A 19,906-nucleotide genomic window follows, 5' to 3' on the forward strand; every position below is an offset into this window, starting at 1 on the left:
ATAATCCAGATAATCCTGTGTGTGGCCTGTGCTCAGAGGTGGTTTCGGTGTGATATGAGGGGCAGGAGGAATTTTTAGTGGTCAGGGCTGGCAGGTTCTGTCAAGCTTAGTAAGTGTTGCTATATTGTTCTTTTTTAATTCAGTATGTTCAGCCGTGAGTTCAGTGGTGAGGGGTTGGAATGGGCCACCCTCCCTCTTCTCCACTCCTGGCTGAGTGTCTCATTTGTTTTTAGTCTTCCTTTTCCTCCCATCATTCAATAGCTGGCTTGCTTACTCATGAGGAGATATCCATACCTACAATCTTTGTAGTTAAATAAAAGATGACCCAAGGCTGATGGTGGGGACATTGGAAGAGAAGAAGGGGGAACATGCTGGATTCCAAGGAAACATCTTCTTTGAATTGCAAATGGACATTAAATTTCCTTGAATTTGAAAATCTACCCCTGACCACATGGTCAAAGTGGGAGGTGGCAGCCTGCTGATAGCCCTCTCTACCATCTGAACTAAGACTAGAAACAGAAAGTGTCAGGCCTATGACTAACATCTTCCATTTCTTTCTCCTGTTTTCCTGATGAAGAAGCTAGTGTCACTTTGAAAGCTTGCAACTGTGCATTTTGGTTGGCCCAATAAAGGTATAATTGTTTGGATGTTTATGTTTAAGTGCTAGCATTCCTCTTTCCCCGACATGATCTCTCTTTATGTGTTATGGAAATGGTAATTGTGGGTCTCTACACATGGGGGGGTGGGACGCTGCCCCTTTTTGCCCTGGATCAGTGCTGGGGCAACCGCACAGAGTGGCACCGATCTGGCCTTCGCAGAACACAAGAGGAATCTGCCCTAAGCAGTTTCTTCTTGCACCCTGGAAAGGGCATCATAGGCGTGCTGCTGCACCATGATGCCCCTTTTATGCTGCACCATTTGGGCACTGTGCTGCCTCTGTGTCATCATGGTGCATGCCGTCTAGAAGGGCACATGCCAAAATGGTGCACAGGCGGTGCACTGAAGGCTTGGAGCATGTGGATGCTCAGCCCTCACCCTGCGCACAGGCCGGCACAAAGTAGTTCTCTGTATAACACCCTAGTCTACTTGGCAGTGGACATCTTTACTGCTTCAGACAGCACAAATACATTGGTAAGTAATGATGCATTTCATTTTGAAAAGAGTATGTTACTTTAATTGATTTGTGGAATGGGAACAAAAAGTCTTTGACAATGCTGGAAGCCCCCAGGAAATACTTCAGAATGGGGAAAACATCATATGGATTTCCAAAAAAAAATTGATTTATGTAGGAAGATAACTGGGACTTCCAGAGATCCCCCTCCCCCATCTGTAGGTGCTCTCATATGCAGAATACATTTATTTCTATTGACAATTTAAACAAGCAGGAAGAAGCGACCCAAGTATGTTCTAGCCAGCTCTGGATTGGGACTGCGCTGACCGCACAGCCCACTTTTACAGCAGGCTACAGCCCAACCCATGCCAGCAGAAGCTGGATTATCCCAGATCCTTTTTGTTCTGGCCCAAAGTAATGGAGTGCAGCTTTGTTGCAGGTTTGAGCTGCTTTGGAGGCATGCGTCATTTGAATGCCACACCTCCAAAGCAACCAGAAGCCACTTCATTTGGCCTACCTGTTTCAGGCCTGCATCTGTTTTAACTTTGGTAAGATGCCTTGAATCCCAGGGCTGGGGAAAAGCAGGATATAAAATGACGATAACACCAATAACAACAGCAGGATTTAGGCTTATAGCTAATAAATGACTGGGAAATTAATTCAACTTCAAAGTATGATTTGATCATAAGATTTGTTCTTAAGCTGTTTGGCACATTTTTCAAGTTTGGATGAAATAGGAAACTACAGTTAATTGGGGCACCTTAGTTTGTTTAGCATATTATGAAGTGGCTGTGTGCATGGCTAAAAAAGTAATTTATATTTTAGCTTATTAAGACAAAATACAGTTGTTCAAATACAGTCTGACACTAATGCTAGTGTCAGAGGACCAGTTGAGATGAATTCAAGTGATCTGTTTACACAGTTCTCTCTTTTCAACACACCCTGGTCTGACAAATAGCACTATGCAAGACTACATGTGCAAATGAACATATTTCTGAACTCCTCCCCCTCAGTCTCACACCAACATTACTATTGAGCAATACACACACACACACACACACACACACATGAACATCAAGATTTTCCTCTCAAAAATGGGATAAATTCCCCACTTTCCCCTTCTGAATTAAAGCCTTGAGGCAATGAAAAGGGCCAGATTCACTCCCTATAATCCCACATGTCATTTGGGCAGCTTATTGTGAAAACTAGGTGAGACCTTTTTATTTGGCCTGTGTACATGCATCCAGAGACAAATTAAAGACAATTGCTGTTGTGTGGGAACTTAAAACTTTCATATTCCCTGTTTGTATGGATCTCCCTGTGACACAGAAAGAAAACAAACCCCCTACTTTTGATTATCAGTGTGATCAACACAAAGAGAAGTATGAAAGCATAGCTAGTGAGTATAAATAGAACTTATCTTTTTGCAAATTAGATATTTAGAATGCTGCTGCATTAACATTAAATACATACTTGAAAAGCTCATTCCTCATTATAGCACGGTTTGTTTGAGGGTCAATTGCGTAGATCATAAGATCAGATTTCAAATAATCTTCTTCTGAGTAGCCATCTCCAAATCTGCGAGCACCAATGGATTCTACCACAACCTTTGCACCAGGAATCTGATCTTGAATATAGCGTTCCAAAATCCTGATAACAAAGCACAGCAAATACATATTTTGGGATATATTGGCATGTCTTTAGTTAGGCAAAAGGTTAGATCTCTTGGTGGTGTAAAAACACATAGGCCTTAAAACACTGCGGGTAAAAAAAGAGCTTCTTAAAACTTACAATTCCCCTGGAAAAGTGTAGCATCACAGAAACAGTTCTCAAGTACTGTACAACTGAACTATACTTCTTTGTATTTATGATAGCATTTGAGTTTTAAATGACTTTGGGGAAATTCGAATGGTATTTTACAAATAAAGCTGTTAGCATTATATAGTGAGTTTCACCTCTTCATAGAAAACTAATAAATTCTCACATACAAAATATGCCTGTCCTGAGATGCAATGGAATATTTCATAGGTACATGTAGAATGGACTAACAGAGCAGGTAGCAGTACATCTGAGAGACCTGTGGAGTTAAAGTAAGCTTTACGCTACTGAGGAAAAATGAAGTGCTGAGCTGACAGTTTTATCATGGGACAATAAAAATAAGAAAAAGACTTGCTGTTAAACTAGAGACACTATATACAAACAGACAAACCACTGAAATATTGCCTAAATGTTGCTGCTAAAAGAATACACAACATAGGGGCATACAAACACAGCTCACAAACATTGGATCTAATGAATGAAATCTACTAATGGAAAGAGGCATACACAGCCAAATAATATCTGAGTAGGCATCTACATTCTTAGGACTCTTAAAAGGTATTCAGTATGAATACTTCTCAAAGATGGGCTTCTGTTAACCTCTTTTTTTTGGTCTCGGTTTATGGCATAATGTATTATTTCTTTTTCTCCAAACCACTCAATGGTTTCACCTCCATCTTGTTGCCTCTCCATCCCCCAGTTTCACCATGCATGTTACTCCATAGTTCCCCATTATAATTATACAAAATTAATGAAATATAAAACACTAACTACAGCTCTATCTCTTTCTCTCTATAGTTATATTCAAAGATTATTGTTATACTTATGGTTTTATAGGCCCTATACAAACGGGCCATTAAGCACATACTGGGTACATGCTAGGGTTGCCCGAGAGCATCCTTTTCAGATGCTCCCTAACCCTAGGACGTACTCAGTATGTCAAAATGGTGGCACCCTGTCTACATGTATCAATCCTGATTAGTTTTGGGCCCAAATGCACATCTGTCCCTTTGCTGACTCTGCTACATAACAGCCCTTTACTAGGTACAGATATTGCACATCTTCTATTTCCTGCAGACCCTAGTCCATTTCTGAGCACAAAATGCCCCAACAGCCAGAAGCTTTTAGAAGTCTCTTATTTATTGGCTCCCCATAAGTCTAGTCAACTTGATAGCATATATCAACATACATCATTGAAAATATATTTTATATGCATTGCACAACTGCAATTTATTTGTATATGAAATAAATTCCTTACAACCTATACTGTATGATTCATTTCCAGATCACTCATTTTGGCATACTTTGGTATATTTTGCTCTTGGTGATGTCTTGATAAACTGAATTAAAAGATTTTCTTATTAAGCTACGTACAAATATTTATAAACATTCCACTTAACTAAGCTTTAGGTACGCAGATTATTGTGTGATAGTTTCTCAGTTGTATCAATTTCAAGAAAGGATTATAATTCCATTTTTCCCCTCACCAGTTCTATCCCATGTAACACATTATTCAGTATTCAAATGTTATTGACTAGGAATAAATATGAGCACAAAATTGTCATAATCACTGCTAATCTAAGTGGTTTAATTACAATTAACTAATGATATGGAAATCAGGAACACAATGATGTGAGAATACTTTTTTGAAAATTTGAGGAACAGGTGTAATATTTAACATCTTAGTAATATAGCCTCCACAGATGGTTAATTTGTAAATATTTAAACTCAGAGTTAAATAAGCATTTCGAAGTTTGTTGTTCTCTCTTTCCCCCATTCTGTTTGTAATGCCATTAAAATGACATTTTGGTTAGAATTAGGGGTGTGTGAGAAACAAACTGCATCCCTATTTCCAAGTAATAATCCTTTTACTTGTATAAAACTGTCCACTGCATCAGTTTTCTGTTTTATCTTAGGTTAGGGTGTTCTACATTGTAGAAATAATGCAATTTGAATGACATTAAGTGCTTTCGCTCCATCCTATGGATTAGTGGGGATTTGTAGTTTACAAAGTCGTTAGCCTCCTCTGCCAAAAAGTGCTGGTTCCTCACAAAATTACAAATCCAAGGATTTTGTAGGATGGGGCCATGGCAATTATAGTGGTGTCAAACTGCATTATTTCTACAGTGTAAATGCATCTGCAGATTAGTTGAGTATGGAGACAGGACTTTCTCTATTGTGGTACCCAGATTGTGGCACTTCCTTTCTTGTTAACTTCCATCTCTCTCTTTCTCTCACTCCCTCTCTCCCCATCTTCTCTCTCTTTCCCACTTCTTTTTGGAAACTGAGGGCTATATACATGGGTATACCATGGCCAACTCGGTGGTATCTTGTATGTGGTTCCAGCCCATTCCTGTCTCCAGACTGGTCCAGTGATGGGTAAGTATTCCCACGCCTGCCTGCTTCTGCCCCTGCTGTCACATAAACCTTATTTGCTACTGCGTCCCCTCTAAATGCCACTGCTGCAGCAGAAACAGATCACTTGGCTTCACCCACATGGCCAGGTGTGCCCTTCCAACATCACAGGCTGAGACTGGTGCTTTCAGAGGGAACACATAGGTGGCAGGTAAGGGACATGCGGCCATGTGGTCTGCCAGCTGTTGTGGCAGAGTTTCTAGCAAACTCTGCCACAAATAGATGGTTAAAAAATAGAGTGTGCTAAGGTTCTTTTGGGCAAGGGTTGGGCCAAGCCACTCAATCAACATCCCATCTGGCCAATCCCAGTCTGGGGCTACTGGCTTGCATCATCCATACAGGACAATGCCAAGACAGGGGGAACACAGGCCTTTTTGCCCGTGCGTTCTGCCCTCAAGTGTGAAAGGGAATTCCCCTCCCGTTGCTTTGTCACTTTCCTGGTTTATATTGTTGTTTTCTACAGGACTGAGGCAACACATTATGTTTTTCTTGCCTTCTTTAAAAAAATCTTATTTTAATCCTTTTGGAACTATGGCCAGGTCCTGTTTCATTGCTATTAGGAACACATGGAAATACATTTCTTTCGTAAGGTGGCCTCTTAAATTGTTTCATTTTTGTGTTGGTTTTAACTGTGTTTATTGCTTAAATTTTGGTTAGCTGTCTCTCAGGATCCTTAGTTTTCAATAGTAAAGTTGGGTACAAATATAAGAAAGTAGTTTTCAGCAGCAAATAGTGGCTGCCAGTAGAGATGTACAGGGACTTCAATTCACTGAGTGAATTCAGCTTCACCAAAGGGCTAGGCGTGCATGTGAATATGATTGTGCAAAATTTGCCACAGGGATACCTATCTCCATGGTAACAGTATAGACTAGATCTGATTCATCCAACAACAAAGCCATCATGACTTGTTCATTCTTGGAAAACTGAAAGCTCAGTGGGAGTATTAATGTTTCATTAGACTGAAATATGTTTTTTTTTCTACCACTGAAAACTGAAATTTACAGAGGGATTATTATAATAGACCCAACAAAGCCCTAACACTGTATATTGAGATTTGCTTCAAGATCTTCACAATGCTGGAGTCCCAGTAGAGGATCAGAGGCTGGGCATACGAATGTCGGGTAAGGATTTGAAGATAATAAATTTTCATTTAAAAATAGGTTTGCAAAACCCCAAGAAATGTCACAGTGTGTAGTGACACTGCAAACTGTAAAAGTCACAGACAGCTGTAAAATAACTTGTAAATGTTAAAACAATGGAAATATTAGGGATGTAAAGTGTATTGACAGTGTTTCTTGTCCTCAACACGAAGGGTGCCTCAACAGAATGAGACACTCTATCAAGAAAACAGTCAACTATCAGAAGAATTATTCATTTTTCATTCTTAGCTCAACCACTGATCAGAATGGGGACGGCAGGCAGGAAATCAGAAGAATAGAATTGGGAAGGGCAGATATGAAAGAACGAATTGACTGAGCTCCGCTCGACTACCACCCTGGCCCAATTCAGGAAGGATTTGAAGACCTTCCTGTTCCAACAGGCATTCCCCGATTAAAAATCCTGTGGGCCTCCCTCCTCTTTCGTGGCCAAGAGGAAGGGCTTTGGGGCTTTTTTGCCTGTATTTTTTATTATTGTTTATATGTGATGTATTTTGGATTTTATTGTATGTATTGTTGTTTGAAATTTTATACTGTAAGCCGCCCTGATCGAAGGAAGGTGCGGGATATAAATAAAAACTTTATTATTATTATTTATTATATATTTAAGTGCAAAAATATCAAACTGAACAACAAAGCAAGGATAGTCCAAGCCATTGTATTTCCTATCACCATGTATGGATGTGATAGCTGGGCAGTGAAAAAAGCAAATAGAAAGAAAATCAACACATTTGAAATGTGATGCTGGAGAAGAGTGTTGAGAAATGTGAAATCGAAGGCTTTCATGGCCGGCATCCATAGTTTTTTGTGGGTTTTTCAGGCTATGTGGCCATGTTCTAGAAGAGTTTCTTCCCGACGTTTCACCAGCATCTGTGGCTGGCATCTTCAGAGAATGCTTGCCTGGAAAAAGTGGGTCTATATATACTGTATGAGCCTGGGAATGCAGGAGTGATTTGCATGTGTATTGTTCTGTGCTGATGGCAGTCCTCAGGCTGGGAGGTTAATGCAAAAGAGGATTAGTGTCTGCTAATTGGTGATCATTATGTGCTGGGAAAGCCCCTGACTCTGAATGGTTTCCCATTTGCATTTGCTGAGTCCTCATTTTGCTACTCCTCAGGACTGGTAGCCAAATTTTGTTCACTTTGAGGGTTTCCTCTTTCCGGTTGAAATTATCCAGATGTTTGTGGATTTCAATGGCTTCTATAAGTTAAAAAAAAAAGCCAAAAAATTGACTCCAAAATTGCAGGTTGACTTATTTACGGGTCAATGTGGTAATCTTTGAGATTTTTCCATGTGGTGAGGAGAATAGTTTCTTTCTCAGATGATTTTCAAACCTGCACTTACCGCGGGGTAGGTACTGCTAAAATGCTGCTAAAATGCTGCTAAAACTTTTATGAAGCATGTGTGTGTGTGACAGCCTGATGCACTTCCTAAATGTCAGGGAATCATCCCCTCGCCTCCAGCGTCCCTGAATCATTTGGGGAGCAGCAAATTCCTATGAACACTAAGTTTAAGCCAAACAGAAAGAGTTTTGGGTGATTGGTTGCAAACAACATGCTGCCCATGCTACCTCTGTCTGGGAGTGAAGGCTGCAATGAATGCTGAAATGCTGAAGCAAAAAAGTCTTGTCACACGCACACATACCCACACTGAAAGAGTCTCCTAGTTTTACCCTTGACTTATCCATGGGTCATGGCAAAATCCATAATTTTGGCCCCAAAACGTGCCCTCAATTTATATGTGAGGTTGGTTTATAGTCAAATATATACAGTATGTTTTTGAGTTTTTTAAATAATATGATTGTAGCAGGAGTGAGGCGGGACCAAGGCTTGTGCAATAATGTCCTAGGTCTGTAATAATTGAGTACACTACTGTTTAACAGCATGGAATTTGGGTATTTCACCCCCACTGTCCCCTTGGCATTGTCCCCTTGGCTCACCAGGATTGTGCAAAGTACTGCACTGGCTGATGGAGATATAAACTTCAAGGTGGGGACACTGTCTAGAGACAGTTTGATATAACTAGCTTTGTGTACAACTAAGCTGTATTTGTTAGCCATTTGATTCTATGTACATCCCCTATCTCTTCCCTCAAGTTTGCACTTTGCTGTTGAGGGCCCCTGTAATTGCTCAGCACACAAAGCACAGTATATTTTGCATTACAGAAATTGCACCTTTATTGCTATTTCACTTGCTGCCTGGAATGTTAAACAAGCGCCTCGAATTAGTGGACTCTCCTGTGACATAATTAGTTATAAGTAGCAGTTTTCTCCTCCCATAATTGTGCCATTTTGTGGCTCATTTATTATTATAAATTTTGTTTTTTTTAATTGTTCTGGAGGATGGATACTCCCCTAAAATCATTTGGTCTTAAATTTTGGTCCATTTCTGGTGAAAGACAGTCTGTTAGTCTTTGTACTGAGTGTTCTTTTTGAAACTGGCTGAATCTTTAACTGTGTGCATCAACACTGTAGAAATCATGCAGTTTGACACTACATGGTTCCATCCTACAGAATCCTAGGATTTGTAGTTTTGTGAGACACCAGAGAGAAAGCTAAATACCTTGTAAAACTACAAATCCCAGGATTCCATAGGATGGAGCTATGGCACTTAAAGTGAGTCCAACTGCATTATTTCTGCAGTGTAGATGCACTCTCTGTGAATGATCTGTATGTCTGTAATGTTACTCTTACTCTTGAGTGCTGTTTAACTTTTCTTTGATTTTGCACATTGCTTTGAAAAATAGGTCCAATTATAATAATTATGATCAATTATGATAATGCCTTATGTATGTGGTGTAAAATCAATTGTGGCGAAGACATGGTTTCATTTCTTTAGTGGAGCCTTCTTAAGTCTATATTTTATACTAGCAGAACAAGAGCCAACAAGAGATTCAAAAATTTGGCCACACTCCTGAAGCTACTGATCTATATTGGAAAAAAGGGGGCAAAGTCATCATAGATGTTTTTGTAGTAAGTATCCTGAATAGTACATCTCTCAAAGATGCTGACCACAGTTTACCTTTCATGGGGACTAATTTATTGTTACTTTGCTGAAGAATGAATAAAATAGTTTTTGGCATAGAAATAACAAACAAAACCATAAAACTTTAAAGTAAGCATTATCAGGTTTAATTGGTTTTATCAGGTCTAACTGGATTAATGAAGATTTCACTTCATTAATCACCGAGGATCAGTTTCAATATGTGGGAACTGTAAGCTGAGAGCACTTTCCTTTAATGTTTGCTTGGCTTTCTTGGCTTGGAGCTGCTACTATAAGAAGGAAGCGGAGGTGAGGGGAATTGTGAAGATAGTTTTGAACAGAGTGGTACTTTTTTTCTTGCCCAAATTGTAATGAATCTTAGACTACATTCAGTCTCTCTAAAAGACATCCACAGTGTATTGAGTTTTTGTTATTTAAATATAATTATCTGTCTGAAAGATTTATCTTGCAAGGTCAGCAAGATTCTAAATGTTGAATCTCCTGATGCACTTGCTACTTTCTTTGATTTCCTTCTAAGTTCCTGGCATTAATTCCGATCACATCAGGGCCCTAGCATCATTGGGGTGTGTGTATGTGTTTCACTACAAACATGTAACATCGACTCCTTTTCTGCATCAGCACCATAGCTCCTCCTGCTACAGTCTCACAAACCATGGAAAATGTTTCTTCTAGTTCCAAATGGTACATTTATGGCTACATTTAGAAATACTGCCTATATTTCTTCTTTTAAAAGGAAAAAATGCCAACCTTTGCCACTTTAATAATAACACCCAGCCTGAAAACCAAAGAAGTTACTATTTTAATACTAACATCCAGCATGAAAGATATTTTCATATCAAAGTTTTGAATTTTTTTCTTAATTTTTTTTTTACAGTGACTCAATAGGGCCACAACCCTTAAGCCAATTAACTTTAAAGTTTCTGGCTTTTTTGGGCTTCAAAAATAATGAATTAGCCCTCTTAACTAAATTTATTCTGCAGTTTCACATTCTATACACAAGACAGTTAGATGGCTTAACCATCCTTCTCCCATTAAAAAAGGCTGGATTTTTGATGTATGAAACTGGTTTGCTGAAACCTCTTTCAGTTTCTGCCACAGTCACTGGCTTTGTGCAGATCTTATGCTGGGGGAAAGGCAGGAGATAGTAAACAAACAAACAAACATAGCTATACAGCAATTTACATTTCACTGAAAATTAGTGGAAGCTGTTTTGTGTAAATCTCTGTCTTCAATGTCCCCCTTTTGGTAAAAGTACTTAAGTGTTTGGCATTTGAACAACTTTAGGTGTTCTTGAAGAAAACGAATTATTTGGACCCATTTCAGCCTAGTTTCAGAACAGGCTGCCCTGACTGATGACTTACTCTGGATAAAAGATAAGGGAGTGCTACCATGTTTATCTTCTTGGATTTGTCAGTGATTTTCAGTACCAGATCATAGTATCCTACTTGCCCATCTATGTCAAATTGAATTAGGAGGCAGTTTATAAAGGTAGTTCCACTTCTATCTATAGGGTGAATTCCAGAGAATGGCACTGAAGAACTCCTATCCAGCTCAATCACTAATAAGCTGTGGAGTAACAAAGAGTTATGTCTTGTCTCATGCTGTTCAATATCTGTAATATAGATTCTATACAACAGTCACTAGGTGAGGCCATTAGGACCTTGGGGGTTGAGTGCCATCAGCACACTGATATTACACAGTTCTATCTCATCTTACTGTGTTTGGCTGGGGCTGTGCTGATGTTGAACCAGTGCCTAGATACTTCAATGGCCTGGATGAGGGTCATCTTTGAAGTTGAATCCTGATAAGAGGCTATGTGGATTGGGAGAACCAGTGTTTGAGTGTGGACAATGACCCTGGAAACTAGGGTTCAATTGGAGACCAGGGAACCCCACCTGATAGTCTTGGGCAGGTCACACTCTTTCAACCTCAGAGGGGGGCAAATTCCCACTGAACAGATCTTGCCAAGAAAACCCTGTGATAGGCTTGCCTTAGGGTCACAATAAGTCAGAAATTACTTGGGCATACAACAACAATGATACAGATTGGTGGTTTGGGGGTCCAGGGACTGGATATGTGATCTGCCCAGATTGGTTATTTTCCCCACTGACAGGCAACTGGGGTGTATCCTTAGATCCATTCCTGACAGTGGAGGGCCCGGAAGATACTTTCTTTTTGAACAGCCTCATTAACCCAAGTACTGGTCCCTGATTTGTCTGATGCAATGCACTCTAGGCGAGACCGCTCTTGAAGATTACTTGAAAGCTTCAGTTGATCTAGAAATAAATTAGCCACAACAGCTATGCACTGATAACTCATGGCTAGAATACTCTATGTGGGGCTTGCCCTTGAAGACGACTCAGAAGCTCCCAATAGCACAAAATCAGAAACTACACTGTAAACCAGAACATCATACATGGAGAACACTGTTCAAAAGCTAAAGTCAAGAAAGCTTCCTCGCTGAGCTAGAGTTTACATGGAGACCTTTTCTATACTCTTTGTACACGCTTCCCTCAGGTTAAATGGCTGTACAAAAAGCTGAGGTAGGCTATTGTGAATCATACAAACTCAGAAGACGCTCAGGACTAGGATTGCCATAAGTCAGGACCTCCAAACCGGGACAAATGTAGGACAACATTTTCAAATGTAGGACATTTTTTTAAAAAATGGAGGACACGTGGAAAATGGGATGGTTTTTTAAAAAAATGTTAATATAAATGCATGTTTCTTAGGCATGATCAAAACGGAGGACATTTGGGCATTATTCCTAAACAGATGGCGCAAATGTACTTCCCTTTCTGGCCAAACCATCCCCCTCCCCATCCCAAAACACACTACAGCACATTTGGGCATTGAACATGGCTTTACTTAACATGGCAATCTCTTGCATATTTCAGAGGCTTATTACATAACCAAACTCTTTGGGTTTCACACTGAACATGGGTTCACATAGCTATGCATACTGAATATGTCAAGGTGGTTTAACAAGAAGTGATTTGCCCTTGGGTTCAACTGTACTTCTCAGAAGTGTGTACTTGGTCAAGGGACTTTGGTTTTTCTTCACTGCGCATGAGTTTGTAAAAATCACCTCAGAGGCTTGCTGATATCAATACCACCACCACCACCATCATCATCACCAGTATCATTGTTAAAGCAAACCTGTGCAAATGGAATGGAAATCCTCCTCCTCCTCTTCCTCCTCCTCTTCTTCCTCTTCCTCCTCCCTCCTCTTCCTTCCTCCCTTCTCCTTCCTCCTCCTCCTCCTCCTCTTCTTCCTCTTCCTCCCTCCTCTTCTTCCTCCTCCTTCCTCCCTCCTCCTCCGCCTTGGCGCGCTCCCCCTCCGCACACTCCAGCGGCAGAGGCAGGCAGCCACCTCTGCCTCCTCCTCCTCTGCCTCTATAGCCCCACGCGCAAGCAGGGGCGAGTGTGTGCTGCACACCGGCAGCAGGCAGGCAGCCACCCACCTCCTCTTCCGCCTCCGCCTTGCGTGCTTCTGCGCGACCGCGCTGGGCGCTTGCCTTGGCCCCAGCCGGCAGCAGCACACACTCGCCCCTGCTTGCGCGTGGGGCTATAGAGGTGGAGGAGGAGGAGGCAGAAGTGAATGGCCGGCCGGCTGCATGAGCAGCCGCGGCCATACACAGGGTGCGCGCGGGGGCAAAGGAGGCGGAGGAGAAGGAGGAGGTGGGTGGCCGCGGGTGGGGCAGTCCCACTTGTGGCTCGGGACCGGGCCAGGACCGCCAAAAGCGGGATTGCCCCGCCTGCAGGAGGGATATGGCATCCCTACTCAGGACATATATTGTAATCAGACTCAAAGTCTGTCCTAGAGGTCTCTTCTAACTCTGGAAAGGGTTAACTAAGAATTGGCCTAATGAACCCAAATAGATGTGGAAATGAAATTAAAATGAGTTATCCAGGCTGCATCTACACTGCAGAATTAATGTAGCTGGACATTGCTTTAAATGCCATGGCTCAATGCTATGGATTTCTGGGATTTGTAGTTTTGTGAGAAATCTACCCTTTCTATGTCAGAGAGCTCTGGTGCCACAACAAACTACAAATCCCAGGATTCCATAGGATGGGTCAGTGACAGTTAAAGCGGTGTCAAACTATGTTAATTCTGCAGTGTGGCAGCAACCTTGGTTCCTCTCTAGTTTTTCTTTCCCTTTAATCAGCCTTCTTTTTCATATTATCGATTTTTCAGAGAAGTATATGATAAGCACACTTTTAATCATAAATACTTTCCAGTGTTTTGTCAATTTGTTTTATACCAAAGTTTGTTTATAGAATGAGAGTACACTCATTACCCTATCAGTTGATCCTTGTTCTGTTCCACAATGGTAGGAGGAACATTGGAGACAATTACTTGCATATCCAGTTGATTGACCACAGAGACCTGGAAATAGATAAGTAAAATGCATTTGAGGTTCCAAAGCATACATTCTAATCTCAGTATAAGAAACAAATAAATTTCTTGTGAGGTTAGTCACCTCCACATGTAACTATTCCTCATTGCAGCAGGAATGGGGAAACTCACCAAGCTGACACAGTTGGATCATGGTTGAATGGTTCCTGTGTTCTTGCATTCAAATTGATGGGATTTTTAAAATGTTTAAATTTTGCTAGAGCACATCCCAATTTTGAGAAGGCACGATTTCATAATAAATACACTTGAGAGCAATTGTCACTGAATACATAGTTTGGGCCATGAAAATTATCAAGGCTATTTGTGCAAAACACACTACAGAAATAATCCAGTTTGAGACTGCTTTAACTGCCCTGGCTCAATGGTAGGGAATTCTGGGAACTGTAGTTTTGTAGGACATTTAGCCTTCTGTATCAGAGCACTCTGGTACCACAATAAACTACAATTCCCAGGATTCCCTAGCACTGAGCCGTCTCTTAAGTGGTCTCAAACAGGATTATTTCTGCAGTGTGTTTTGGACCATTGTCCTATTTTTGAGACTAAAATAGACATTGTTTCCCTTCAAACCATTTCTTCAAGAAAGCAAAGACATCCTGTAACATAGCAAGGTCAGCAATCTGAAAATCTCTGCTTGCATTTTGTTCTTCCAAAGCAAGCACAGTGAGAGTTCATTCTCATGTTTATTGAAAGAGTAATCAAAATATGTGTTTTCTTCTTCCCAAAGACAGCATGACATAATTGGCAAAAATAAGGTGAAGTAGGGATTGTAACTTGAATGAATGTGGCAATGTACACGGGAATGAGATTGCAAAAAGAGAACATTTTTGATTTCTTCTGTTACACAGAGAATTGCTTTTTTCGGCTGGCATGAATATGACAGAGAAGCATTCACATTGCTGAGTGGAGAGAGAAATTATTCTCTCTACAGTTGAGGAAGTTTAGAATCATAGAATCATAGAGTCAGAAGAGACCACAGTGGCCATCCAGTCCAACCCCCTGCCGTGCAGGAAATCACAATCAAAGCATCCCCGACAGATGGCCATCCAGCCTCTGCTTGAAGACCTCCAAGGAAGGAGACTCCACTACACTCCGAGGGAGTTTGTTCCACTGTTGAACAGCGCTTACTGTCAGGAAGTTCCTCCTAATGTTGAGGTGGAATCTCTTTTCCTGCAGTTTGCATCCATTGCTTCGGGTCCTAGTCTTTGGAGCAGCAGAAAACAAGCTTGCTTCCTCCTCAATATGACATCCCTTCAAATATTTGAACAGGGCTATCATATCACCTCTTAATCTTCTCCTCTCCAGGCTAAACATCCCCAGCTCCCCAAGTCGTTCCCCGTAGGGCATGGTTTCCAGACCTTTCACCATTTTAGTCGCCCTCCTTTGGACATGCTCCAGTTTCTCAATGTCCTTTTTGAATTGTGGTGCCCAGAACTGGACACAATATTCCAGGTGGGGCCTGACCAGAGCAGAATATAGTGGCACTATGACTTCCCTTGATCTAGACACTATACTTCTATTGATGCAGCCTAAAATCACATTGGCCTTGTTAGCTGCCGCATTGCACTGTTGACTCATGTTCAACTTGTGGTCTACTTGGACTCCTAGATCCCTTTCACACGTAGTTTCATTCAGCCAGGTGTCCTCCATCCTATTACTTCAAATTCCAAGCTGGCATGGTCTTGATAAAATCAGAATTTTCTGTTTAATGTTTTCAGAATCCATAAATCAATTACAGCAAATATTATGTCTTTTTTTTTGTTTTTTAAAAAAACTTGGGAAAGTAAAAAACATCTATGCCCCTGTCCTCAAAACACAACAAACGTAGACATTTTTTCTGTCAGACAAAGGATGAAGAATTGAGATGACAAATTAAATGTGAGACATACCAGAATTCTGACATTGTTTTATAATATCATTGCCTTCAAAAGTTTGGCATAGACAGCTCTGACAGAGTCCACCTTTACTTCAACTGAAAACAATAAATGCTATCAGATGGAGGCCCAATGCAATATATTGGCAAGAATTTTAAATTTAGGGTTCTGGGTTCAAATGTAACCTCGCATAGGACTTCATCAGACAGCAATTGCGCAATCGGGGGTTTAAACACAACAAATCACATGGATTTCCCCATGAATGATTTGTTGCTGTTTATTGCCCATTATTTCCACAATAATGTCACTTTAATGATGATGATGTGTGAAGATTTTAATTGTGACTGCGCTATTTTCATGTGATTTTTGCTGTTTAAATCCCTGATTTTTCCCATGTGATACAGTCCTTAGTTGGGTCAATTTTCTTGAAATATAACATAAATTATGTCTGTGTACTTGGCTTAGTGGTTAAGATGCCAATTCTGATGATTGGAAGATTGGAAGGTTGGCAGTTCGAGGCCTGAGCGCTGCATGATGGAGTGAGCTGTCACTAGTCCCCAGCTTCTGCCAGCCTATCAGTTCAAAAGCATACATATGCAAGTAGATAAATAGGTACCATTTCTTACTGGGAAGGTAACAGCCATGCTGGCCATATGACCACCAGAGCAGTCCTCAAACAACACTGGCTCTTCGGCTTAGAAACGGAGATGAGCACTGCCCCCTACAGTTGGTTATGACTAGACGTTCATGCCAAGGGGCTACCTTTACCTTTACCTTACTTGGACAAATAAGATGTTAATTTGACTAAACATAAAATAAACTAAGAAAATCTTCCTGATCAAAAGCTACACAGCTCCCTTTTCATTAGAGCTGCAAAAGAAGTGATGGTGATAACTCAGGTGAATGCAAATAGTACATCATTTGCTTGACTGGGGGTGGGAACCTAAAGTGATGTATGTCGGCCTAATTTACTGTTTTATTTTGCTCATAAATACTATCTGTAAAACAAAAAGGAAATAACAATATATATATTTTAATCAACTGGGGAAAACGGATTATGACAATGCTACACTCTTATTACTTTCGTAGTAGTTTGCTGCCAATCATGCTTTCCCTTTTTTGACTCTTGAGGAATAAAGAATAGCATGGGAATGATTCAGTTGAAGGTAATAACTTTTAGGATGACCCCATTGTGGATGCACAATGAAGATAAAACGGTCGCCCGCTAGCCGGGCTGACCGTTTTGCCGCTAGAGGCGGCAAAAACTACAAGCCCCAGTATGCACTGGGGCTTGCCCCGGCTCCCTATTGGTGCGCAGGGCGGAAGGGGTGGTCCTTCCACCCTGCAATGCTCTGGGAGTCGGGCTCAGTGGTGCGGAGAATCCGGTCCTCCAGGGCAGCCCATTGGTTGGGCTGCCTTGGAGGAGGAGTTCCGCAGCACACGTTGTGGGGGGCAGGGCTTAGGCCTATATAAGGCCGTGCTGCAGGCCCCGTCCCACGGTGCGGAGCCAAGCTAGGAAGGGAGGAAGACAGGAGCAGCTTCCCCCGCCCACCCACTGCTGTTTTGTGGGTTTTTTGTCACAACTTGGGGCGGCAGCATAGGCCAGGATCTGCACGGTGTGGTACCAGGGCTATGGAGCTCTGGTTGGGAGTCAATAGGTACCCGGGGGCAAATAGGGCAGGCATTTGGCCATTGCGGGGACCATAACGCGGGAGCGCCTCCCGGTGAGTAGGGGCTTAGTGAATATGTGAACGCATGGCATGTTTTGCGGTCAAGTTGTGTTCCTTAGCCCCTAGGTCAGGGGTAGCCAATCTTTTTGAGCCGGGGGCCGGGTTGCTGTCCCTCAGACAACTGGGGGGCCAAAGCCAAAAAATAAATAACTAAATAATTTTTTTTAAATTTAAATAAATAAATAAACTGGGACAAATGACAACATTTTCAAATGGTGGACACTTTTTTAAAAAAAGTGGAAGACACGCAAAAAAAATTGCTGATTTTTTAAAAAATGTTAATATAAATGCATGTTTCTGAGGCGTCTATAGACAATTGCCCCCCTTGCCCCTGTGCGCGAGAGGCCAAAGGCCCCGGCGGCAATCGGTGGCAGGACCGGGCTGGGGCCGGTCGCAAGGCCTCGCCGGGCCGCATCCGGCCCGCGGGCCGCAGGTTGCCTACCCCTGCCCTAGGGTCATCCCAAGCACCTGGTGGGTGCTAGGTTTTTTGATAATCAGACAAATGTGGGGTTGTTTGATTTCGCAGATCCTGACCTCATGCTTGGTGCCAACCCTTACCAGTTGCTTGCTAATAAAGTTGTGGCCTTTCTTCCAAACTTGTTGTTATGTGTGGTTATTTGCAGCAGCAACTGAGGCAAATTACAGAAATAGTGAGCCTTCCATCCTGTGGGCACTGCTTAATTCAAGCATGAATGCTGAAAGGAGATGTGACACGGCATTCAGAGGAAGAGACTCAGACAAGCTTTGGGACAACTGAACTTTCTGTTTATATCTGAGAACATGGAAGAGAAAAGAGAGATCTCCATTAAGACTTCTTTAAACCTGAACTCAGTCTTCAGGAATTCACACATGTAGAGTTGGGGAAGTTGGTATGATGGTGTGTGTCCCACTTTAGGTAGGTTGTCTGCCAGGGGATTAGCCTGTTGTTGTTGTTCTTGTTGTGTGTCTCCAAATCATTTTTTACACATGGTAACCTTAAGATGATTCTATCCTAGGGTTTTATTGGCAAATTTCTTCAGAGGGGATTTGCCATGGCCATCATCTCAGGCTGAGAGTGTGATTTGTCCAAGGTCTGAGTGGTGAATCAAGCCCTAATCTCCAGAACTGTAGCCCAGCACTCAATTCACTATACATACCATGCTGTTTCTAGCTCTTTGCAACATGGTAAACATATTTTGTGCCTGTGAATACACCAGCCATGGCTATACTGACAGTTTCTAGTGACTGATAAGCCTCCCATTTTTGCAGTCATAGGCAGTCAACAGAGACTGCTGATGCATCACTGTATATAGTCATGGAAGCTGTGCTTACTCTCATTACTCACAACTTCCTAAAGCAACTGCATCAGAAAATCCACCTAATGTAATCCAAAACACATGAGACTCCAGTAAATAACGGTGAGAAGAAAAGAAATCGTCTTAACAAATGACTCCTCCTGCAACAAGAATACATACAAATTGCACATAACTGTACTTACAAGTACATCTGATTTATTGCTCAGTCCTTTTCCATAGTTGTCAGTGGCAATGACCTGAAACTTGAAATAAGATCGTCGCATATTTTTGAAGAGCATTGCAGTTTTGATAAGCCCTGTATATGGTTCAATGACAAAGCCTTCCTTGCCATCTTTGATTGGAGGAATGATGAGCCTGTACTGCATCGCACTGTAGTTGCCAGTGTCTTTATCATTAGCCTGATAAATAAAAATAATAAGATGAAACAGAAACATTACTAAGATGATCATGTTATTAAAAACATACACTTTGATCTTTTTAATCGGTTTAGTAGCAAGTGCCATGAACATTATAACAATAAATGCAACTTTCCACTATATAGGAAACATCTGATAATACTTTTCTTAGTAGTATCATGACTTCCAATGGAAAAAAGGCCATCAAAAATAGCCTCAAGTGGAAAACTGCAAGGTGTATGGTAGCAATTTCAATTAAGAACGTTCTCTAGAGCACATATTTTAAAACTGAGGGACAACTTTCCCTTGTACTTATGAACCTATGCAGTTACGCAGCCAAAAGGAAGAATTTTGAGTCCCACTGATTTTCACAGAAGAGATGAGCAATAGTTTAAGTTAAAATTAATACAGTATAAATATGTTAACTTTGGCTAACTTATTAGCACGGATCTTGTGGATCTTTTGCATCTTTCTAGAAATATTTTAATAAATTAGAGATTAAACAAGTTTGTTGTCACATATTATTTTTGTAAGCTCTATGATAAAGCTGACACGAAAAATACTGTTCACTCAAGTACAAGGCATTTGGAAAGCGTAGGCTGGCACCAAGAATGCTTAAGGAGTCAAACTTTCATTTCTTATATGAATTGTGCAGATCCTCACTTCCTGGACCAATATGCAAATATGAA

The 19,906-nt window shown here is 41.2% G+C and overlaps 1 protein-coding gene across 5 annotated transcripts in view; it reads right to left on the reverse strand.

The window, feature by feature from the left end:
• LOC149318735 (protocadherin-15-like) overlaps window positions 1-19,906 on the reverse strand; it is a 952,040-nt gene that overhangs the window by 50,538 nt on the left and 881,596 nt on the right. For all 5 annotated transcript variants that reach the window (XM_089510367.1, XM_089510370.1, XM_089510366.1 and 2 more), the window contains 3 exons: window positions 19,005-19,220; window positions 13,808-13,896; window positions 2,585-2,761 (listed from right to left, as the gene is read on the reverse strand). In XM_089510367.1, coding sequence (XP_089366493.1) covers window positions 2,585-2,761; window positions 13,808-13,896; window positions 19,005-19,220 — 482 coding nt within the window. The remainder of the gene's footprint in view (window positions 1-2,584; window positions 2,762-13,807; window positions 13,897-19,004; window positions 19,221-19,906) is intronic.

The sequence above is a fragment of the Sceloporus occidentalis genome, unplaced genomic scaffold (assembly GCF_023333645.1).
Source record: "Sceloporus occidentalis isolate IW3139 unplaced genomic scaffold, rSceOcc1.0.p SCAF_2, whole genome shotgun sequence".
In the NCBI taxonomy this organism is placed as follows: Eukaryota; Metazoa; Chordata; class Lepidosauria; order Squamata; family Phrynosomatidae; genus Sceloporus; species Sceloporus occidentalis.